At 36.5% G+C, this 24,073-nt stretch overlaps 1 protein-coding gene across 1 annotated transcript; it reads right to left on the bottom strand.

The window, feature by feature from the left end:
* Positions 1-1,651: 1,651 nt before the first annotated feature.
* On the bottom strand, positions 1,652-21,887 carry LOC125269062. The gene is made up of 7 exons (XM_048191791.1): positions 21,616-21,887; positions 18,050-19,064; positions 13,745-13,914; positions 10,449-10,617; positions 9,721-9,784; positions 9,312-9,411; positions 1,652-2,373 (listed from the first exon to the last, which is right to left on the bottom strand). The coding sequence occupies exons 1-7, from the start codon at positions 21,679-21,681 to the stop codon at positions 2,335-2,337; spliced, it is 1,623 nt and encodes a 540-aa protein (XP_048047748.1). The 5' UTR covers positions 21,682-21,887; the 3' UTR covers positions 1,652-2,334.
* Between the last annotated feature and the right edge of the window lie 2,186 nt (positions 21,888-24,073).

The following is a 24,073-nucleotide window of genomic DNA, read 5'->3' as shown; positions in this document are numbered from 1 at the left end:
CCACCGTTTTTGTTATTTTTGGACCAAAATGTATTTTCGATGCTTCAAAAACTTCTAACTAACCCACTGATATCACATGGACTACTTTGATGATGTTTTTATTACCTTTCTGGACATGGACAGTATACCGTACAAACATTTTCAATGGAGGGACAGAAAGCTCTCGGACTAAATCTAAAATATCTTAAACTGTGCTCCGAAGATGAACGGAGGTCTTACGGGTTTGGAACGACATGAGGGTGAGTCATTAATGACATAATTTTCATTTTTGGATGAACTAACCCTTTAAGTTTCTTTGAGAAGTTGTAAAAAAAACACTATCAAGCCCAATCTTTAGTGTAATCGTTTGTTTTACTCATGTTTTCTTAGTTCCCCCTATTATATCCAGTTATGCAGCAGGCTTTTTTGCCACTCAGTCAGGGTTGCCAGGTTTTCACAACAAAACTCGCCCAATTGCTACTCAAAACTAGCCCAATCCCATTTCAAAATCCACATGGTTCCTCTAGTAAAATTTGCATTCCAGAGGCTAAATATCATGTAATGTGGGGTCGCTTCAACCCGTGGACATGAAAAACGACCAGTAAAAGTATTCCAATTCCGCGGGAAAACCGCAGTCCAGCTGAGGGAGCGTGTTGTGGCGGGAAAGTGACGTCAATGCATACCCTCTATACTGTGAATGGTCTCCATTTGATATGGCATTAGTATATGAATATGATTTTTTATTTTTTTTAAAGAAAAATACTACATAACATTTTTGCAGAAATTCAGAAGTGAATCAATTTTTTTAATGGGGTAATTTTCTATTTCCTGTTTGGTATGCAAGGCGGTTTTATAATAACTCTCTCAAGGTCTCCAGCAGGTAGCATACTTACCTTAGAGACTCAAGGACTCGTTAATGTTTTTGCATTTTCAAATCAGCATATTTGCTTGCTCTTCTTTTCATGAAACTTTCAAAGTACCACAACCAGCTCTGAATTTTGACTGCTGAATAAAGACGATTTTTACACCCTTAGGTTACTTGTCTCTGCTTTATCATAGTGGCATCCAATCTGTCATCTAACAACTGATCACTGAGTTTCCGGACTAATCTTCCATTACGCTGTTCTCTCCTGAATTCTATTATCCCAAATTTCAGGTTCCACTCCAGAAACCCTGACACTTCCAGGGCAAAGGAGTCAGTGGAATATATTCCCCATTCTCCATACTGAGCTACTTCACTTACTGAAATTGGCTATTACAGAAAGAGAACATAATATCCAAATTTTAATGTGGGGGAAAATTGAATACTGAATCTGGGGAGTTGGGGGAAGGGAGCAGGAAAAATGGTAATACTGCATATTTAGGGCCATGAAACTATTTTTGATAACATTTAAGAACAAAGCCACAATTTCATAAGTAAGAACAAGGTGTACATAATAAATCTTTGTAATGTGTTTTGTGATTAGCTGGGTGGCAAATCCCATTATGATTTCTATTATGTGCACTTAAATCCTTTTGATAAAGTCAATCCATTTAAAAGAATATGTGATTTTGAACAAAAACATTAAAAATCATTTAGGGCATCTGTACAAGCAAATGACTTTTGGTAGCCTAATTAACATATTTTGTGGCATTGTGGACTAAAAAAAGTAAATAAATATTTGGTCAAATATAATTTAAAACTACATTTTAATTAGTGCAACACATTCAATTCAGAAGTCTGACAGAGTACATTTTCAAAAGAAAACAGAGTGCAATTAGCAGAACTCGATTTCGCCAAGCACAACATGTTCCTGGATCAACATCTTTGTTGATCCTGGAACAACATTCCATTCAACCAACTGGATTTGAGGGACACATTTACAGTTTATGTCAAGTTTAGGCTTACAATCAGGGTTAGGTGCTTTTACATAAGTGTTATTCACCTAACATTTCCCTATGATTTTAGGGATAAGTTATGGGTAGGGTTAGGACTAAATTTTCAGACAGGAATGTTGTTCCAGGATCAACAAAATATGTTGACCAAGGAACACATCTAACTCAGCAAAATCAGGATGTGCCTCCAATCAGGTCTAGAGTCTTATAAGCAATCTTATACTGTATTATCAAACATGCTCTCTTTAAAAATACTTATCACCCAGCAAGGACACAGCAGTGCATGGAAGTGTGTCAATATATCATGTGGATTCACCCCAGGTCTGGTAAAAGGTGTTTTATATTTGGAACAATGCATCAGAAAGCCAGGCTCTGCTCTCTGCTCTCAGGAGGGAGCTGCAAAGGTCTTGCTCGTCTTCAGTTCTTTGCCTCGGGCAAGGAGAGCGCGGGGGATATGAATCTTGTGAACAGGCACTTCCCTCAGTCACTGTGTCTTTGAAGAATCTGATCCAAAAGTTTCTGTGGAAAAAAAGGAGAGGAAACTTTTAACCAAACTACAACTAGCCAAGCATCCTTCTTTGTCAGAGCACCTGCACACTGAGGTCAAGTGGTGAAGAAATGAGGGGGAAGTGACTGTGTAATCTAAAGATTACCCAGAATTCTCCCCACCTGTCCCCCCGGGTGGCCATCTCCCCCGGGAGCAATGATAACCTGCTATCTGTGCTCATGCTATCATGCCTTTTCCCTCCTCTGAGTTATTCATTTTATTTTTTCTGCCTGGTTTCCTTGTCCTTGGCTATCTCTGATGCTGCGCTCTGTCAGCTGCTACAGAATAACCTACACATTCCAGTGTAGATTAGAAAAAGTTGAATATGTTTTGTTTGAGAAACAAACTTTTGTTACAAACTGCTGTTTTTTTTTTTACCACACTCTAAAAAATGTTGTTAGCTCTACAAAAAAAAAAAAAAAAAGTTTTTGAGTTATGATAACTTTGAGTGAATTTAGGTTTAACCAACAAGCTACATTGAGTTAGAGGAACTGTGAACTTTGTAGCATAAACACAAATTCTTAAGTTGATTACTCAAAGAAATTATGTCGCTCAAACTACCAGAATTGTAGCCCTGGAACCAATTAATCTTATCTATTTCAATTCAGATCAACAGCTATTATAGCACATGCTTACATAACTTATTTAACATGCATTTTTAATGAAGAAGTAAGATATTACTTGTCAATGGCATTAGCGCAGTCATTGCTTATAGAGTCAATGTAGTGTTTACCTTCATGTATCTGCTCTTCAGCACAATGGTAACCACAAAAACTTCAGCATAACAGAAACTCATTAAGCACTAACAGGTCTTTCCCTTCACTAAAATCAAATAAATGAATTTCAACATTTATTCTCCTTATCCAGTCCTATGCAAAGCATGCTGGGAACTAGAAATCCACTTCCTAATTTTCGAAGTTATCAAGACGTTACTACAATTTTTTTTTTTAAAAGCCAATTAACACAAAAAAATTTAGTTTAAATTACAAACTATATTAAGTTAATGTAATGATCAAGATTATTATGTTATGTTATATAATTATGTTATTATGTTCTGTTGACATTATTATGTCAACAGAACTCAACAAAATAATGTTTGCAACTTAAAAGTTTTAATTAAATCAATAAATTTGAATTTTTAACTTGCAACCATGCATTTATTTAAGTTGTGGTAACAGGTTCCTGTATTACTTTTAGAGTGAAACTCTTCAAGGATTAAGAGTCAGAAGTTAAAACCTGAAGCAAATGTAATATTTAAGCATTTAGATCATTTATAAATGGTCACATCACCGAGTTAATAGTTCACGTACAATTTTCTTTAATTGAATACAACATTATGTTTGAAATAAGCCAAAAATGAAACATTTTGGAAGTACTCCTTGAAGTTATAGTGGTAATAATAAAGTAAAACTACTCTAAACAAATGTGCTGAGAGTAATTGAGCAAAAAAAACTCAATAAGTACTTTTAAATGCTTAGTTATAATCAATCTACAGCTGGTATTTGAAGTAGTCAAGCTACAGTCTTCCTCTGTCCAAATAAACATTACTGTTCAAAGGTTTTTTTTTTTAATGGTTTTGAAAGAAGCCTCTTATGATCACCAAGGCTGGTTTATTTGATCAAAAATACAGTAGAAACTGCAATATTGTAAAATATTATTACAATTTAAAATAACTGTTTACAATTTTAATATAATTTTTAATATAATTTATTCCTTTGATGGAAAAGATTTTCAGCAGACATTACTTCAGTCTTCAGTGTCACATGATGCTTCAGAAATCATTCTGATATGCTGATTTGGTGCTTAAGTAACATTTCTTTTTATTATCAAGGCTGAAAACAGTTGTGCTTCTTAATATTTTTGTGGAAACTGTAATATTATATATTTTTCAGGATTCTGTAATGAATAGAAACCTCAAAAGAACAGCATGTATTTAAAATAGAAATAGTTAGTAATAATAATAATATAAAAGTCGTTACTGGCACTTTTGATCAGTTTAATACATCCTTACAGAATAAAAGCATTAAAAAATCAAATATTTCTAGGATTAAACACATCTTTTGAGGTCAGTTGTAGTTGGATTAACATTTACACATGATGGAAGAAGCGAAAAACAGCAAAAACAGTTGATTTGGTATGATTTCAGTCAGACTAAAGCATGTAAAGGACATTTAAAAAAGACAAATTAATTCTTTTTCCCAATTGAAATCAAACCTTCAAGGTGCCTGTAAATACATGTATTCTTAGTATTATTGTAATGATCGATTACTGGAAAAATCCTTAATTTTTGTAACGGGTAAGAATCACAGGACACACATAAGGCCATGGAAAGTTACGAGCTACAAAACAATGCCTATGTAAACTCTGTTGGCATCTTTCTCTTTCTCTCTCACTGTATCTCTCCCCTCACCAGCTTTTCTCTATCTTCATCCTGACTTATCAGGAATTCATCACTGTCACACAGGAGGTGAAAGCCTGAGAGACAGAGGGGCTTCATGGGAGACAGTGAGTCAGACACTTCATGACAAAGTATCAGCCTCACAGGACCTGACATCCATTAAAACAACACACCCGACAAGAGATTTCTCCTTTACAAAAGCTCACGTTTCGGGCATCTAGGGATCAGCCTGTCAGCAAAGACATCCAAAGTTCCAATGAAAGCTGTCCTGTTGTGGAATTCAACACTCTAAACATCAAAAACAGGGAAATTATTGTTGACACAACCCTCCTTTGTGTCACAAACATCCCATAAGTATCAGGGCTGTGTCTGTCACCGAAAAGAACAAAAGGAATGCATGAATAAATCACCCTTGAGTGGAATTAATCTGGATTTCAAAAAGTGGTTTGATAGGCAGGGTTCATTTGAAGAACTATACTGACCTCTGCTGGAAGACAGGGCAAGTACAACTGATATGTTCACTAAGAAAAAGGAATAACTAGCTGAAAAAAAATTCCTAACCCTCCTGTTTTTCCAAACCTGTATGGCTTTCTTTTTTTGTGTGTGTGTGTGGAACACAAAAGGAGACAATTTGCAGAATGTACTAGATTATCTTTTCTATGCTATTAAATTGAATGGGAACTGGAACTTTTAAGCTTCAAAAAGTACGAAAGAACAGCATAAAATGATTGCAAAAGTGGTCCATATGAAGTCTGTGCAATATTTAAGTGTTCTGAAGTCAAACAATAGTTTTGGATATGAAACTGCAGTCATTATTTATTGATAATCTTCTCTTTATCTGAGCTATTACATCAAAAACTGCTGTGACTGTCATTGAGTCTGGGAACTGAACTCAAAAACCAGTTCAGTGCAATTAGTGAATCATTAAGACAAGTTTTGTGAAACAGATCAATAGATCTGACTCAAAAGAACATTTAATTCACAAAACAAAACATTGTTACTTCTGTCAAGGAGAGACGTCAAGATTATCAGTGAATAACGGCTTAAATTTATTGTGCGACTTCAGAAGACTTGAAATGTACAGCAAATGAACTATGAACTAGTTTCATGATTCTTTTTTAGTGGTTTTCCCTTTAAAAAAAAATTTGAAAGAGCTTCAGACCCAATTAATTAGGGGAGGGGAAGAGAGCATATTTTTCAAAATATCTCCTTTTGTGTTTTTGGGATTAGGACAGTTTTCATTTTTAGGTAAACTATCCCTAAGTTTTCACAATGGCCTGACAAGATAAACGTAATGGTCAAGTCGCATATGATCATTTCCAAGCTGCCTTAAGCAGTGTTGAGACACTCAGCATGAATTCACCTCATGAGTCTCTATATATCGCTTGACACCTCAGAACGGAGGTAAAAGTTCAGCCAGGTGAGATCAGACAGTCTGGCACCACACAGCACCAGCTGTTTTTGACCGGAGGGAAGGTTTTCACAGAGCAACTAAAGTTTCATCTCCGCTGGTACACTTGGGCTGACAGTTGTGACAGAACGCATTAGGAGACAAAAGCCTCAGGTGTGTTTGTCCTTGTGGGGGTCATTAAAGGTCAGCCTGGAGGATCACTTGAGAGTGTTCATTGTTACAGAATCAGCACGAAGCAACACAGCCATTCTGTCATGACGTCAAACTGTAGGCCAGTCCGGAAGGCTAATTAACTGTGGGTTCTCTCTAGAATTGCCAAGGGTCTTTTAGAATAGTTGTTTTCAAGTTCATGGTTTAACGGCATTTGAAGACACTTTCACATTTTGTTCTAGCAAATGTTATTAGCAAATTGCAACATGTTTGTTAAAGGGTTAATTCACCCAAAAATGAAAAATCTGTCATTAATTACTCACCCTCATGTTGTTCCTCACCTGTAAGACCTTCATTCATCTTCGGAACACATATTAAGATATTTTTGATGAAATCCGAGAGCTTTCTGATTACCACTTTCAAGGCCCAGAAAGGAAGTAAAAGCATTGTTAAAATAGTCCATGTGAAAAAATTCAACAATTTCATCTCTTCCGTCTCAGTCACTGACGCTGTTCACATTGTAAATGCAGTGCAGAGCTTCCGTAGTCTGGCTATCACCAGACCAAGCTCAATTTAAAATTGAACATTGGTCTGGGGAGTCTGTATGTATTTCCTACTGCACAAGAGGCGTGATCAACGAGCATTATTCACGCAATTGGATAGTCCTTCAATCAATCAGATCAACGATCCGGGTGACGTACTTTGCAGAGCGATGCGAAAACTCCAGGCAGGTTTACCGTGTGTCTCAATCAGCTCCCTAGTTCAGTAGTCAGGGCACTGATCAGGGAATCAGCCACATTCACTTTCATGATATACTGATTCACGACCTAGGGAGCTGATTGAGATGCAGGTTTAGTTTGTATTGGTTTGTAGCATTGATCCGCGGTTTGCAGAAGCAGCAATGGCATCGAGCGATTTTTGCAGGTTGTGCAAAAAAAAATTAAAGTGATTGCTATTTACACCCACTCGAGCGATTTGTTTGCTAACTAAAGAAGTCATTCAGCATCATCGAGAGTTTAAAAGGCGACTCTGATACTGTTCTGGTTCCGTGTAAATGAACGCGGAATATAGGCTAACCGCCCTAAACTACGTCACATGTTATTTTGGAGTGACGGGTAGATCAGATAGAGTTTGAAAGCTGCTTGCCGTCGCTTCTCTATCGTCATCGTGTTATACCCACCAATAGCGAGCAAGGTGGATAAGCCAGTCTGTGATTGGTTCCCGCAAAAGTGTAACAGAAGCAATAGAAATGAATGCACGGGTTTCCAGACTGAGTTGCCGAGCGAAATCAAATAGCCGGCAGATCAGGCTGGGTTTACCCAGTCTTTTTTTTTTTTTTGCACATAAAAAGTATTCATATCGCTTCATAACTTTAAGTTTGAACCACTTGGAGTCACATGGACTATTTTAATAATGCCTTTACTACCTTTCTGGGCCTTGAAATTGGTAATAACATTGCAGTCTATGGGGGGGGTCAGAAAGCTCTGGATTTCATTAAAAATATCTTAATTTGTGTTCCGAAGAAGAACAAAGGTCTTACGGGTGTGGAATGACATGAGGAGGAATAAATAATGACATAATTGTCATTTTTGGGTGAACTAACCCTTTAAGTCAAGCAACCGTAAACTCACATCCTAGATCAGGGATGGACAACTAAAGTCCAGGACTGCCGCTGTCCTGCAGAGTTTAGCTCCAACCCTGAAAAAAACTAAACTGGATGTAGCTTTCTAGTTATCCTGGAGCCTGATTAGCTGGTTCAGGTGTGTTTGATTAGGGTTGGAGCAAAACTCTGCAGGAAAGTGGCCCTCCAGAAGTGAAGCTGCCCATCCCTGTCCTAGAACAATGGGTCTCAAATTGAAGCTGGGATCCACCAAGTGGTCTCAGCAAACTTGCAAGGGGCTGCAAAAGGTTTGGTAACACTTTCTTTTAGAATCCAATTTTCGCTATTAACTAGTTGCTTATTAGCATGCATATAACTAGGATATTGGCTGTTAATAAGCACATATTAATGCTTTATTCTGCATGACCTTATTCTACATCCCTTAATCCTACCCAATACTTAAACTTAACAATTACATTACAAAAAATTAGGAGTTTATTGAGGCAAAAGTCATAGTTAATAGCTAGTTAATAATGAGAATTGGACCCTAAATTAAAGAGTGACCAACAGTTTTTAACTCAAGGGGCCTTTGAGTCAAAAAGGCTGAGAAGAACTGCCCTAGACAGAAATGCAAAGAAGCATGCAAAAGTCTCAAAAAAAAAAAAAAAAAAATCTTTTTCAGAGATTTATTTAAAAAATCCTCAGGGAACCCATTACTGAAAAAAGCTAATTCTCTTCCAGGTTTTAGGACTACAAACTGAAAAGCTCTATACAGTTTCAGTCCAAACTCTGAATCTAATTTCATTTTGGCTATTAAACCAGGCACTCTTTAACTGAATTCTTATTTTAATTACGTTCTTCTATGGTAACTACATATCTTTGTCCTGAAAAAAGACACTGTCAAATTTTACTGTTCTGCTCTCTATTCAGCTAAGAAGCATGTCTGTGTAAGGTTTCATTTTGCTACATAAATGTCACAGTTATTTAATGAAACCACAATGTGTGTTCTCTGCACACATCAGGATACCTTTAATTCACTTAAAAAAATGCAAAATATGATGTGTTTTGGGACTAAACCTGCCTGCTACATGGCGGTAAAGGATTTTTTATAATAAAATGGAATAGCCGTTTCAATGTAACAAATAAATGTGTCATAAGGACACATAATTGTGAATATATTGTTGATTATTGTGGATATTGTTGGCTCTTAGATTAAAAGAAGCGACATCTAAACAAATACATGTAAATAAAAATACAAGCTGCGGATATTTTTTGGAATGATTAAGCTTTTGTCTCATACAATCTATAAGCCTTAAAATACAAAGCAGTTTTGTGTGAGATGAAGCTTAACCTTTTTGAAGACCTCTGCTCTCAGCCTGTTGGTTTCGGACACCAGTCTCTTCCTCTCCTCCTCCTTCTTTCTGGCCACCTCGGGGAGTTTGTTGTAAATCCTGCAAGCACAGACTGAGGATGATGGACACATAATGACATAAAAAAAACAGTGACTTGTAGGTGGTAGAACGAATTGATCTATCTACTTTTCATCCAAACACAAACATGAACACACAAAGAAATATCTTGATTGATATATGTCAATATATGCTTTAATCCACTATATTTCATCTGATCTGGTGGCTTTTACTCCAGCATACAGATAAGCAAACACTATCCTTATCAGAAAGGGGTCATATTGTGTTGTTGCACTGATAAGCACTGGTGCATGTGTGGTATTGTGAAAGAGAGCGTAAGAGAAATCTAACCGTCTGGATCTCCATTGCATCTCCTTGCCTGAGATGGCTCTGTCCCTGGGTTTGAAAAGGTTATCTACAAAAAACATTCAGCAGGAGAATAAAGGATAAAAATGAAAAGTTTGTTACAAAGCTTAATATTTAATGGTTACATTTTATTCTTCAGTTGCCATCAAGTCCGTCATGAGCCAACTGCACAAATATTGCAGTTGCATATACAGTAGCTAATGAATAAAAACATTTTTAGAGTAACTTGTAGGATCATATTGGAGACAATAGGGGGCATCAGTAAGCTGCAGGATATTTCATGTAATTTTTAAGATTCATTGTTCATCCTCAACAGGGCCACAATGATACATCCAAAGACCTTTGAGATCTCAATTGTATCTGTTTGCTTTGTGTTTTGTATAATCTGTCCATCCCAAGTTTGTTTTGATATTACTGAAGTTTTAATGGACCAAGTGTTTCGGTGCAGCACTGAAGCATGTCTTCCTGTGACGGCATCAATAATGTGCCTCGCTGCAGTGTGCTTGCCCTAAAAGTAAGACAGCCACCGTTGGCACATTTTGCAGGCATTTGCCGCACTGATACGCTGCTACTAATTCATTGTTCATTGCTTCTGTGGATACCTGATTGAATGGTTATAGAAGTAATACTGAGACTGCATTGCTGCAGCACTAGATCTGCACTATAGCTCCTTCAACTGTGCATAGGATGCTAATGAAAACAGAGTATCTTACCACTAAGTGGGTGTGGCTTGGTGCAGTTCCGCCTACGGTTAGCCGTCTCCACGCCCATGATAAATTCTGCTGTTTGTAAGCTCCGCCTCTCCCTGGCCCTCAGTTCTAATCGCCGAAGCCGTTTCTGAGAGCGAGAGATGAAATCTGGCCGAAACAGCTCAAGAGCCTCCTACACACATTTGGAAATGAACACAAAGTTTGCGTGCGCCACAGTGAAATGCTGGAGTGTATATTTGCCACAAGTCAGAAAGGAAGTAAACTTGAGGCTTTGTTTACACACAAATTCAATTTGATTTTCAATAGGCATGTACAATCTATTTTTCGATATTGGATGTATTTTGGTTGATATTGGAAATTTAATTGTACATGATTATGCTTCCCATTTTTACATTTAGATTACCCTTTGATGTCATCTGACACTCACTTAAAGTTAATCTATAAAAACCCTAATACATGTAATAACACTGTTAAATTAAATTTTTAGCAAATCTCAAAATGACAATACATTTTTATGCTGTATATTATAATAGTGTTGTCAAAAGTACCGACTTCGATACCAAGTCCGTACTGAAAATTTAAAAATGTGACGCTTTGAGCGCTGTTGAGCGGATTCGTAAACATCTTTGATTGGCCTTTGTGTTCACGAGCTCATCAGATATGTCTGTGATTGGATATCACAAACATCAATGACGCTCTTCACCGAGCGCTTACACAGATACACACGGAGCGTCTGAAAGCAGGCATCTATCAGCGGACCTTCGAAATCCTCCAGTTTTAAAATTCAAACACGCGTGTGCTTTTAAACTCTCCTGTGCCTTGATCATTGTAGTCAATCACAGACATATCTGTTGAGCGTGTGAACACAATGGCCAATCAGAGGTGTTTACGAATCCGCTAAAAATTGTCACATTTTTTAAATTTCAATACTGAGTTGAAATGGAAATCGGTACTTTTGACAACACTACATTATAATCAGTGTTGTGCCAGTTCATACCTAAAGAGAACTAGCTCAAAGTTCAGTTCACACAGATGATAATGAACTAGTTCATGTTCATAGTTCTTTTTTTTTTTAAATGAACTAAGTTCACATATCTAAAAATGAACTAGTTCACGTTCATTTGTTAAATTCTTTTTAAGATAGGCCACTATCTTACTCAATAGAACCTCTTTACCATCCATTACCAGCTGCAAATCACTGCAACTCCAAAACTAATCAAAATTATTGTACCAATAAACAAGAGACAATTATTATAGCCAGGAGAAAAATAATATTTACCCCTTAAATAATGTGTAATCATGATATGTAGAAATTGGAAAAAACAAGGTGCAGTCAAGGTATACTGTATGTTCAGTGAAACTTTTATTTAGCCAGCATGAACCAAATTACAGGACTTAAAAATAAGGTATATTCAGGAGTCCTTCACAAAATATATTTGTGTCATCTGCAAAGATGACAAATTTCAACAAATCAGAAGTTTTGACAATAACATTTATGTATAATATAAATAATTTTGGTCCTGACCTTACTCAAAGGCTGCAGATCTCCCACAATGTAATCCAACACAAGCTTGTCCACTTGTTGCTGGGAAACGAAGGAAACAGCAGGTCCTTTACTAAATGCAGTGAGCTTAACTTGGGTGGGTGTGCTTGGCGGCGGTCCTCTCTTCGTTAATGATTTCTTGCGTTCATCATTCAGTCGCAGATATTTGCCAAGATAGCTCGGATGGCGTAACTCGATGTGTCGTTTCAAATTTGAACTCGATGTGGCTGACGTACGTACTTGTTTGTTTAGTCCCGGTGGGCACAGTTTGCACAAAAACGTGAGGTTTTTTCCGTCTGAGTCTTCCTTTGTTTGTACATAAAACTCTGCTAAGTGCTCTTCAAAACTGGCTTCAGCTGTAGCTAAGTTTGAATCACGTGAACTAGTACTAGCACTAGTCATGATGCTGCACCATCAAGGTGTTTGCTGTAAACAGTCGTGTCGTAAAACCTGAGTTTTCAAATGAGCGTGAACGTGAACTGCGCATGCTGCTCATTCCTGCCAGAGTGAGCGCCGCTCTCGTTCACGTTCATTGAATGAAAAGTGACTCGTTCAGTTCAGCGTTCGGCGAAAATATGAACGCGTTCAGTGAACGTCGTTCATTGAACGCGTTCATGCACAACACTGATTATAATGAAGCCTAAAGTCAGCTGTAGCATTTAAAACAACTGATTTTATTTTTAGTATTTTACATAGTAATTTTTTAATAGAATCAGCTATAACATGAAAATAAATATTGGTTTAAAATTTTGCAAGAAATGAAATATGATTTCAATTAAAAACTGTGAAATCTGATCAGACAATTCAGACAGAGACTAGGGATGTAACGATGCATCTGGAACCGGTTGAAAATCGATTAAAATATGTGACGATTCAAGTCGGTTGAGATGCTAAATGAATCGCGATACATTTGGGGGCGGGGGGTTATATGAATATATAGCTGAGGAGAACTGACTGTGTTCAGAAAAGTTTAGATGGTATTTTCTTTTCATCTTACTTCCATACAATGGCTTTTAAAATAGTTTTAGCGCACAGCGCTGTTTGTTTAGAGCGGTAACCATGGAAGCGCTTTATTGCCGCTGTTCCATAAGCGCCACCTGCTGTCAGACAGTGAATTTGCGTTCTCATGCAGCCCTTCTGCTCTTATGAAGTTTTATGTAGCATAATTTCACAAAGCTAAAGTCTGAACATTCTGTTTTTGCTTCAGATGTTAAAAATTATACAATCTAATTTAAATTAAAAACTGCTCAAACAGCATCTTTGTTGGGATTGTGATTAAAATGCAGTGGTTGCCTCTAATTTTAAATGGCTACAGATAGTTCAGCCTGTAATAGAGCAAATAAACGTCTTGTTCATGTACTCATATGAAGAGATTTCTTTTATTTGTATTATTTATTTATTTATTTGATTTAGGATTTGTTTTAAAATTTCAATTTAGTTAGATATTTCAATTTCACAAAGAAATATACAGCATTTTGTCTGAGAAATAATAAAAAGACACTTTCTCATTTAAATCTCATTTTGTTAAAAAAAATCGTGAGAAAATCGAATCGTGAAACCAGTATCGTGAATCGTATCGAAACGTGAGTTGAGTGAATCGTTACATCCCTAACAGAGACGCAAAAAAAAACAGATTTTAACTGGATTTTAAACCACATATGGGTGTGGTTTGGATCGAGTTTGTAAGTAGATGTGATGGTCAGATTATAAAAAAAGAAAGAAAGAAACAAACAAACCCTAAGGAGTAAAACCATACCCTCAAGCTAAGTGACTGGGGTTTAGTGGCCTGCTGGTCAGTCCTGGACCCACAGGTGCAATTAGTCAGATGAGGAGAGACCGGGCACTCAATAAGTCTCCTGACTTTCTCAGCAGTGTGGAAAACTGTTCTGACCTCACAAGGGGCCCTTTCACACACCTGAGGGACTCCTGGACAGATAAATAATGATGTTAGCTTTGAGCCTTAGCACAGAGTCTTAAAACACTTGCCATAACACATTTTTACCTGCATGAGTACTAATGCATTGTAATACATAAAAGTACTGGCATATATACTGCAAGTAGAGTAAGACATGCAACAGTCCACAACAGAGTTTGCATACATTTTAGTATTTAAAAACAAATGTGAAAAAGCACTGCACTACATTCAACTTCCAAGAAAAAGTGAATATTGAGTGGAAAGTAATGTAGTGGGACATGATTTTGTCCTTTGGGATTTGACTGAATTGTTGTTAAGATTTTATTGGTGGCACAAGCAAGAATTACCTTTACTATTGCTGACTTAAAGGGTTATTTAATTCTGTCATTAATTACTCACCCTCATGTTGTTCCAAACCCCCTTCGTTCATCTTCGGAACACAAATTAAGATATTTTTCATAAAATCTGATGGCTCAGTGAGGCCTGCATTGCCAGCAAGACAATTAACACTTTCAGATACCCAGAAAGCTACTAAAGACATATTTAAAACAGTTCATGTGACTACAGTGGTTCAACCTTAATGTTATGAAGTGACGAGAATATGTTTTGTGTGCCAAAAAAAAAAAACGAAATAAGGACTTTATTCAACAATATCCAGTGATGGGCCATTTCAAAACACAGCTTCATGAAGCTTCGAAGCTTTACAAATATTTTGTTTCGAATCAAACTGCCAAAGTCATGTGATTTCAATAAACAAGGCTTCGTTATGTCACAGTGTTATGAAATTTCAATGGTTCACCACTGGGGGGCATGACGTTGGCAGTTTGATACGCGCTCTGAACCACTGATTCGAAACAAAAGATTTGTAAAGCTTCGACGCTTCATGAAGCAGTGTTTTGAAATCGCCCATCACTAGATATTGTCATAAAGTCGTTATTTGTTTTTTGGCGCACACAAAGAATTCTCGTCGCTTCATAACATTAAGGTTGAACCACTATAGTCACATGAACTGTTTTAAATATGTCTTTAGTAGCTTTCTGGGCATTGAAAGTGTTAATTGTTTTGCTGGCTATGCAGGCCTCACTGAGCCATTGGATTTTATCAAAAATATCTTAATTTGTGTTCCGAAGATAACAAGTTTATGTTACAAACATGAATGTCACCTCAATTCATGTAGGTTTAATAAGCACAGGTGTACCATTTCTTTTTCAAAGGCTCGCACTTACGGAAGAACCAAAGCCATATTTAGAAACTGAATATTGGAGGATGGCAACACCCTAGAAATGACCCAGAACCTCTTAGCAACTACCTAGCAGTGTGCTAAAAAACCAGCAATGCCAGTATAGTGTGGTAGTAAACTGAAAAATGGTGTATAAAGTAAAGGTGTGGTCACATTTATTGTTCGGTAAAATTTCACAGGTGAAATCCAGTCATTTAATTTGGAATCCACACAATCTGGAATTTCATATGAGAGCAAAAGATTTCCCCAAGCAAATTCCGCAACGGGTTCAAGTTGTTCATGCAGATTCATCACATTGCTGACCTTGCTTTAAGTGACTTCTGTGTGAGCTGTGCTTCATAAATCGTTACACTATTGACAATGGACCTCATTTCCCACAAAATTTAGCTGAAATTGCTAATGTGACCGCACCTTAAGAAAACAAAACCACAAGCAAACAATGTAAAAATCAGGTTGATTATTATTATTATTTGGACAACTCATGTGGTCTTGGTAATATAACCAAAAATGTTGTTTTGGGCCGTATTTACAGCGTAATATTTTCAAAAAAGATTATAAAAACTATTTTTTCTTTTCAGTAATTTACTAATAAATCGTGTCTCAAAACGTCCAGGAATATTAATGAAAAAAATAGGTTTGTATACATGTCATACCAGTTCTTTTGGAAGATCTTGTCTTTTGATTCTCTAAGTCTGAGTAAAATGTTGCATTTTCAAGGCGTTTCACACTGAGCACATTCGAGCACACTCTTGATTATCACAGGAGAGTCCACCATTTTATTCAAAATTGGCTCTGAAATAAAAGTTAAAATCCTATTCACTCAAGATCAGAGAGAGAGAGAGACAGGCCGATTTAAATGACAGATGCATGGAGTTGCAAAAGGACAGAGAAGGATTGGCACATAAATAAACTAAGACTTGTGGTTACGTGCCCTTGTGCGCCCTCCCTGCAGTTGAACCTGGTGTTAGTTCATCAGAGCCCAGTCATGCAGTCACATGCCTCACAGACCACATGCAAAAAATCAGTGTGCTGCAGAGAGGATATTATCCTTCGACTCATCACAAGGAAATGTGTTTAGCCATACAAACCCAGAATAGAGGCCAGAGAAACCAATAGACTTTAGATGCAACGTAATGTGGAGTCAATGATGCATCATCTCACATAAGAAGATTGAAACTCACCCTATTTTCTTTTCAATAGCTCCCACTCGCTCGCTCGCTTTCTATTACTTCGTAAAAAAAATCAGTGTCCTGACTGTGCATCTAGTTATCCTGCAAGGTAAAAAAAACTGCAAAATACCAGTGCCAAATGCTGATAATGCTACAATCCACTACTTGACTTCACTCTAAAAGAATCTCAGAGCTCAAGACTCTGTTAAAGTCCAAAATCCTGCCTCACAGCGAACTTCCTACTAAGAGATTTCCTTCCATCTTTGGATATCCATCCATGCACACTATATCAAATGATGCCAGATTAAACCTATCCTTGTGCCAGTTGGCCTTTTTATCTGATGTCTGAGACCCACTTGAGCTGGCACGCCAATGCAATGCTCCCTCTGGAATTAAACTTTTCAGGTGCACTCTTTTGTTTTCACAAATCCATTTATAGGGTCATTCCGTGACAACACAACCAGTGGTCCCCGGCTCAATTTTTTGATTTTGTTATTATTTTCTCTGTAGAAAGACAAACGTAAATTGTGATGAAAGCCAAAACACTGAATGTCACAGATGTATATTTACTGAGTAGATCTATTTTGGATCTATTTTGCAGAGGGGGGTCAAAATGACAATTTTCACCTGAGATTTGGTGCAAAATTAGAGGAGTGTTTTATTTTGACATGGAGATTGGTATTCATAAATGGCAAAAAGCACTTCTTGAGTTTTTTTGCCACAAGTTTGAATGCCTGTAACTCAAGAAGTATTAAAGATATCTTAATATCCTTTTAGATTCTGGTTCTTAACAGACTTTCCTTTTGATATCTTCATTTCAAAGGTCAATGGTTCAATCCCAGAGATATGGACATGTGGCTCCATGAGTAAACTGTACACATTTTCAGTGGTCAAAAACCAAATGTGGGTCACTTTGCATACAGCTGAATATCTAAAGAACAAATAATGTTAAAACTAGAAATGTATCTCATTTTTTCCCTATCAGCTCAATTGCATAAAACATACCTGTCTGAGTGCCATAAATATTATTTTTCTAAAGTTGTCATGCCTGTAACTTTAAAAATATCCAAGATATCTTAATATCCATCTAGATTTTCAATCTTAATAAACTTTGCTTTTGTAATCTTCATTTTAAGGCCCTATATAGTTCAGTCCCATACATATTGGGACCCCAATGTGACTCTATGTCCAAACTGTTGAATTTTACCCATTTTCAATGGCCAAGAACCAAATGTAGGTAACTTTTTTAACTGTTGATAGTTATTGCGAAATTGGCTCCAAATCTCAGGTGAAAATTGTCATTTTGACCCCCCTCTACAAAATTGTGGATTACTCAGTAAATATACTTCTGTGACATTTTATAATATGGCTTGTATCACTATTTATGTTTGTCTTTCTACAGAAAAAAATATTAACAAAATCAAAAATTTGAACCTGGGAAGTTTCCGAAATTTGATTGATTTGACGTGGAATTACCCAATAGTTTTTCTGACAATGCATTCCCATTCCCAACGAGCTTGAGGGAAGGCCGTCACATTAACAATGCATGAGCCACCAATCAGGCGTGCAACCTGAGTAGGAGATGCTGAAATGAAAACACACTGGCTAAGTTATCACATGGTGTGTCCGAAAGATATGTTGCAGCAATGCTAGAATAAATGAGAGCAACAAATAGAGAGAAAGAGAGGATGGATACATTTGCATGGCTGCTGAGGAGCAGTGAGGTGATATAGGTACCTGATGGCTTGCTGAATGCCTGTCTGGCTCTTAGATTGCTCTGCGGAGGCCCTAAGACATCATTAGCCTTTCCATTCAGTCTGAAGGCGGCAGAAGATGAGTGGCACCTTGTTCTGAATTCCAATGATGTTAAAGTGGAACTCCGTGTGTCAGAGCCGGAGCCAGCATTATTCTTAAAGGCGCTGCCATTGATGGTTGAACTATCCTTCAGGTGCCGGGTAGGCCTTTCTGTTCCATCAACGCCAATGTTAGCCATGTCCCAGTCACTGTAGGACATTTTAGGTTGAATCATCGTCCTGGGTTTCTCAGGGGTCTGAGTAAAAGATGGTTTTCCAAGGGAAAAGGACAGAGTGGATCTATACAATGTCTGTCTTAGAGGGATTGAGAGGGATTTGTCCAAGTACAGAGTAGATCTGGACAGACTGGATGGTAGGAGCTCCAGATGGACACAGGAGCGGAAGGTATGACGTTTTAAAGGGGGTGAAGAGTCCGTTTGCTCATCTTCCATTGTGTAGCTGTGCCTGTGGGCAGGCGGAGCTTGGGGGCTGCTAGGGGTCTCGTTAGCACAATGATGTTCTCTGCTCTCATCCACCGTCACCACAACTGCTTTGTGTCTAGAAAGCATTGGAGTGCCAGTAATTTTATTTTCACTGCGGGCCATGAAAGAGGGCACTCTGTCAGGCATGTTTAGAGGGCTAAATGCTGAGCTTGAATAAGGCGTACAATCCCTTTTTGGAGACAAACTCCGGGCGGTGATGTTGATCGAGGAGAAGCTTGAACGTAAAGTGGGTCTACTGAAGCAATGGAGAGCTTCAGGGACACTGCGTGTCCGGCCCAGGAATAAAAAAGGACTAGGTGCGTGTTCTGATCTCCATGATTCATCAAATGATGTGAAGCCAGATAAAAACGGGGGTGTTCGTCTTCCTCTCACCGGGTCCTCCCATCTACTCCTCAGACTTCTGCATGGTGTCATGGCATTTTGGTGAAGGTGCCAGGAATACTCGTTATCTACTGCCTGTGAATTATAAGAACTTGAGTATGAAGCTTCAACTTTTACAAAATATTAAAGGAATATTCTGGGTTAAATACATATTAGATCTATCCAGGGTTGAGTTTTTAGTACTTTTCCATGAATATACTGGATGAAGACTCATTTTGAATTTTAGATGGATTTATTAATGAATCATTCATACCAATATATGAACTGGTTTGTTGACACTTCTATTATTCAATAATAGAATAATTTGCTTATTTGATATTGTTTTGCAACTGCAAGCGAGCTTTAAACATGACAATATCTATCAGACAAGCTATTTAACAGCTTCAAAAAGTATATTTAGTATAAAAAATGCACTTACAATGGAAGTCTATAAGATAATCAACAAACTATGGGATAATGTGAAATTATTTTGTATAGTAATCAAAAGCATGTCAGAGATGTGGCCAATGGAGTTTAACTTGTATTTAACCTGAAATAACAACCTTATATGCAATGTACAAAGTGTACTCAGGCTACAATCCACCTCTAAATGTGCTTCAAATGCATCTGTGATATTTGTAGTCTTTTATTATAGCCTCTATAAATGTGAATTTCACCCAGCGGCTAAAAGATGGACACAACAAGTTAGATATTCATGCTGTTTTATGATGAAATCATGGGGCAGTAAAATTTCAGTGGCAACTATATTGCACACTCCTCTGTATATTTACAACAACAGATAAACACATTGTAAGAATTTAAGAATGACAGATAAACATAGAAAAACTTTATCTGTCAGAAAAAAAGACTTGGCTAAAGACAGCTGTGTTTGAGACATTATTAATTATTGATTATTGATTTCAGATTGCTGATGATTTACGGAAAAAGGCCAAACAACATGACTGAAACAGTTGTTTTCAGTTACAATAGATAGACACCCTGCAAATTTATTAGCAAAACTGAGCACAAATCACTGTTGTTTACCAGTGATACTGAATTTTGACCTCCATTTTGAAATAATGAGCAATTATTTTCAACGTGAGTGAACATTGTCAACATAACTAAAATGTATGCTGAAAAAATTTTTTCAGCTTATAATATGCATGTCTTACAAGTACAAATATTTTTGTTATAAATTAATTAGTATAGATGAGTTGAATGTGTTCTTCAAAACATCAGAGAAATGGACACAATATCACATGTGCATCATAGCTGACATGTAGAAGAACACTTTACAGTTGGTTTTATGACTGTAAATTATTCCCTTCAAATGTTATTGAGCTTTAAATTATGGCATATTTATGTATAAGCGTATATACAGTAGTGAAAAATAGCCATTTTTACACATGATTTGACAATTAATTTTAATAAATATGAAAAATATAAAAGATGTGCATCATAGCTGATATGTAGATGAACACGTTACAGTTGGTTTTATGACTGTAAATTATTCCCTTGAAATGTTATTGAGCTTTAAATTATGGCATATTTATGTATGAGCGTATATACAGTAGTGAAAAATAGCCATTTTTACACATGATTTGACAGTTTATTTTAATAAATATGAAAAATATAAAAGATGTGCATCATAGCTGATATGTAGATGAACACTTTACAGTTGGTTTTATGACTGTAAATTATTCCCTTGAAATGTTATTGAGCTTTAAATTATGGCATATTTATGTATGAGCGTATATACAGTAGTGGAAAATAGCCATTTTTACACATAATTTGACAGTTTATTTTAATAAATATCAAAAATATAAAAGGTGTGGATCATAGCTGACATGTAGATGAACACTTTACAGTTGGTTTTATGACTATAAATTATTCCCTTCAAATGTTATTGAGCTTTAAATTATGGCATATTTATGTATGAGCGTATATACAGTAGTGAAAAATAGCCATTTTTACACATGATTTGACAATTAATTTTAATAAATATGAAAAATATAAAAGATGTGCATCATAGCTGACATGTAGATGAACACTTTACAGTTGGTTTTATGACTGTAAATTATTCCCTTCAAATGTTATTGAGCTTTAAATTATGGCATATTTATGTATGAGCGTATATACAGTAGTGAAAAATAGCCATTTTTACACATGATTTGACAGTTTATTTTAATAAATATCAAAAATATAAAAGGTTTGCATCATAGCTGACATGTAGATGAACACTTTACAGTTGGTTTTATGACTGTAAATTATTCCCTTCAAATGTTATTGAAGTTAGAATCATGCATACCAATTTCGGATGTAACTTTAGAGACGGTCCCTAAATTTGCGAATATCAAACGTCTAACGTCAAACCAACTTTATGCCAGTGTTATCATTAGCATAGAATCGTATAAGGGGACACATTATCTCTTGACTGATGCATATGGTATTCACAAGTTTATGGTCTATCACTACTATAATTTGTCCAAAAAATTTGTCATTTTGTGTCAGCCAGTTGTTAAAATGTTTTAAAAGTCAATTTAAGCTGACACATATGATGAAATATAGCCACTTAAAATTAGGTTTCATTTACAAAAACGTTTTAAAAAATTTTAATTTTGTAATTTGCTGCTAAAGTCTCTCTTACCTCATGAATGTTGGGTGTCGACTGATAAGAGCACCTCCAGCCTCTGAGCCGCAAGTTCGAACGCATGTCTCTTACATGTCAGCCTGTGGAAAACATAAATACGTCCGCCATAGTTTTTAGATAAACGTATTACGCAGTTTGAACAAACACAAGTTCGCATAAAGTGCGTTGCACAGATGCCATATTATTCAATCCGTCTCATCTGCCAAATTACGTCACAACAACACAAACGAAACGAGCACGCGCCGTTTGCCAGCCCAACCAACTCCCATCTGCTCACCTTTAATTGAATTATTCATGAGCTGGCACTATTATCTAGTGACCACGCCACTCTCTGAGAAAGTTTCCAAGTATTTCAGCCTACCTGTTACTCACAGTTTATTGCTGTAGTTATACTAGGTGAGTCATTCCAAATGATTTCTAAATTCTGAAAAGCTTTTACATTTGCTGTGTTTTTCACACTGTAATATGCTTGTTATTATTAACAGCCCTGTTAAACATCCAGTTGCCATATCAGCTGACATGATTTAATTATTTATTAGCAAAACAGTAGATATTCCTGTTCAACTCGCTGTCAAGGTCTACAGCATATAGTACACGTTAAAGGTGCCCTCGAATGAAAAATTGAATTTATCTTGGCATAGTTAAATAACAAGAGTTCAGTACATGGAAATGACATACAGTGAGTCTCAAACTCCATTGTTTCTCCTTCTTATATAAAACTAATTTGTTTAAAAGACCTCCGAAGAACAGGCGAATCTCAACATAACACAGACTGTTACGTAACAGTCGGGGTGTACGCCCCCAATATTTGCAAATGCCAGCCCACTTTCCAACATTATAAAAGGCATTAGACAAGGGCAGCCAGTATTAACGTCTGGATGTGCACAACCAAATCATCAGACTAGGTAAGCAAGCAAGAACAATAGCGAAAAATGGCAGATGGAGCAATAATAACTGACATGATCCATGATAACATGATATTTTTAGTGATATTTGTAAACTGTCTTTCTAAATGTTTCGTTAGCATGTTGCTAATGTACTGTTAAATGTGGTTAAAGTTACCATCGGTTATTACTGTATTCACGGAGACAAGAGAGCTGTCGCTATTTTAATTTTTAAACACTTGCAGTCTGTATAATTCATAATCACAAGTACATTCTTTATAAATCTCTCCAACAGTGTAGCATTACCCGTTAGCCACGGAGCACTATCAAACTCATTCAAAATCAGAAGTAAACAATATAACAGTATACAATACTCACATAATCCGACGCATGCATGACGAACACTTTGTAAAGATCCATTTTGAGGGTTATATTAGCTGTGTAAACTTTAAGGCACTGTTCAAGGCAAGCACGAGCTCTGTGGGTGGAAAGCACGGGATTTAAAGGGGCCACAGCATAAAATCGGCGCGTTTATAATGATGCCCCAAAATAGGCAGTTAAAAAAATTAATTAAAAAAAATCTATGGGGTATTTTGAGCTGAAACTTCACAGACACATTCAGGGGACACCTTAGACTTATATTACATCTTTTAAAAACATAATCTAGGGCACCTTTAAAGTTAGTCTGTCTCCACCAATAACTGCTGCCCAAAAGCAAGCATTAAAAATTTATTCTAAGTGTGGCTAAGTGTTGAACTGTGTTAATTGATTTGTGTTAATAAATGTTAACTTTTGTGCTAAGTAGCATACACATAGCCTACATGTATAGCCTACATATTTTATCATAAGTGACTTACAAATTATAACTCTAGATATGTGTGACTGTATATAAATATTTCAAGATGAACTCAAGAGAGCAACTAATAAAACTTAATATCTTAGACATTGTAACAGCGAAAACTGAATAAAATTCAATAAATATGTGAACCTGGACTACAAAACCAGTCCTAAGTCGCACAGGTATATTTGTAGCAATAGCCAACAATACATTGTATGGGTCAAAATTATCGATTTTTCTTTTATGCCAAAAATTATTAGGATATTAAGTAAAGAACATGTTCCATTAAGATGTGTAAATTTCCTACCGTAAATACATCAAAAATGTATTTTTGTGAGTGGATACGCATTGCTAAGGACTTCATTTGGACAACTTTAAAGGCGATTTTCTCAATATTTTGATTTTTTTGCACCCTCAGATTCCAGATTTTCAAATAGTTGTATCTCAGACAAATATATATAAGCTTTCAGATGATGTATAAATCTCAATTTAAAAAAATTGACCCATATGACTGGGTTTGTGGTCCAGGGTCACATATACTGTAGCTTTCTCCACTGTTTGGAATGCTAAAATAATGGACAAACTGCATCCAATGTGGATTTACGTGATTATGTTACCTTAAATAGAATTATACTGGGAGGTTGGAAACCCTAAACATGTGGTGATTGTGGACATTAAGATCATGCACTTTAAACAAACACGTAAGCAAAACAATTTAATTTCCCCATCCAGG

Source organism: Megalobrama amblycephala, linkage group LG5 (genome assembly GCF_018812025.1).
Source record: "Megalobrama amblycephala isolate DHTTF-2021 linkage group LG5, ASM1881202v1, whole genome shotgun sequence".
In the NCBI taxonomy this organism is placed as follows: domain Eukaryota; kingdom Metazoa; phylum Chordata; class Actinopteri; order Cypriniformes; family Xenocyprididae; genus Megalobrama; species Megalobrama amblycephala.
Note: the sequence above shows the minus strand (reverse complement) of the source record. Positions and strands in the feature narration are given on the sequence as shown.

What these genes read in the sequence shown, in the direction of transcription:
- LOC125269062 (XM_048191791.1), bottom strand. Translation starts at nt 21,681, where the DNA reads ATGCGTTCGAACTTGCGGCTCAGAGGCTGGAGGTGCTCTTATCAGTCG. An exon ending in ATGCAATGGAGATCCAGACG is followed by an intron (nt 9,412 to 9,720) that starts GTTAGATTTCTC and finishes CTGTGCTTGCAG; the next exon opens with GATTTACAACAAACTCCCCG. An exon ending in GAGCAGAGGTCTTCAAAAAG is followed by an intron (nt 2,374 to 9,311) that starts GTTAAGCTTCAT and finishes TTTTTTCCACAG; the next exon opens with AAACTTTTGGATCAGATTCT.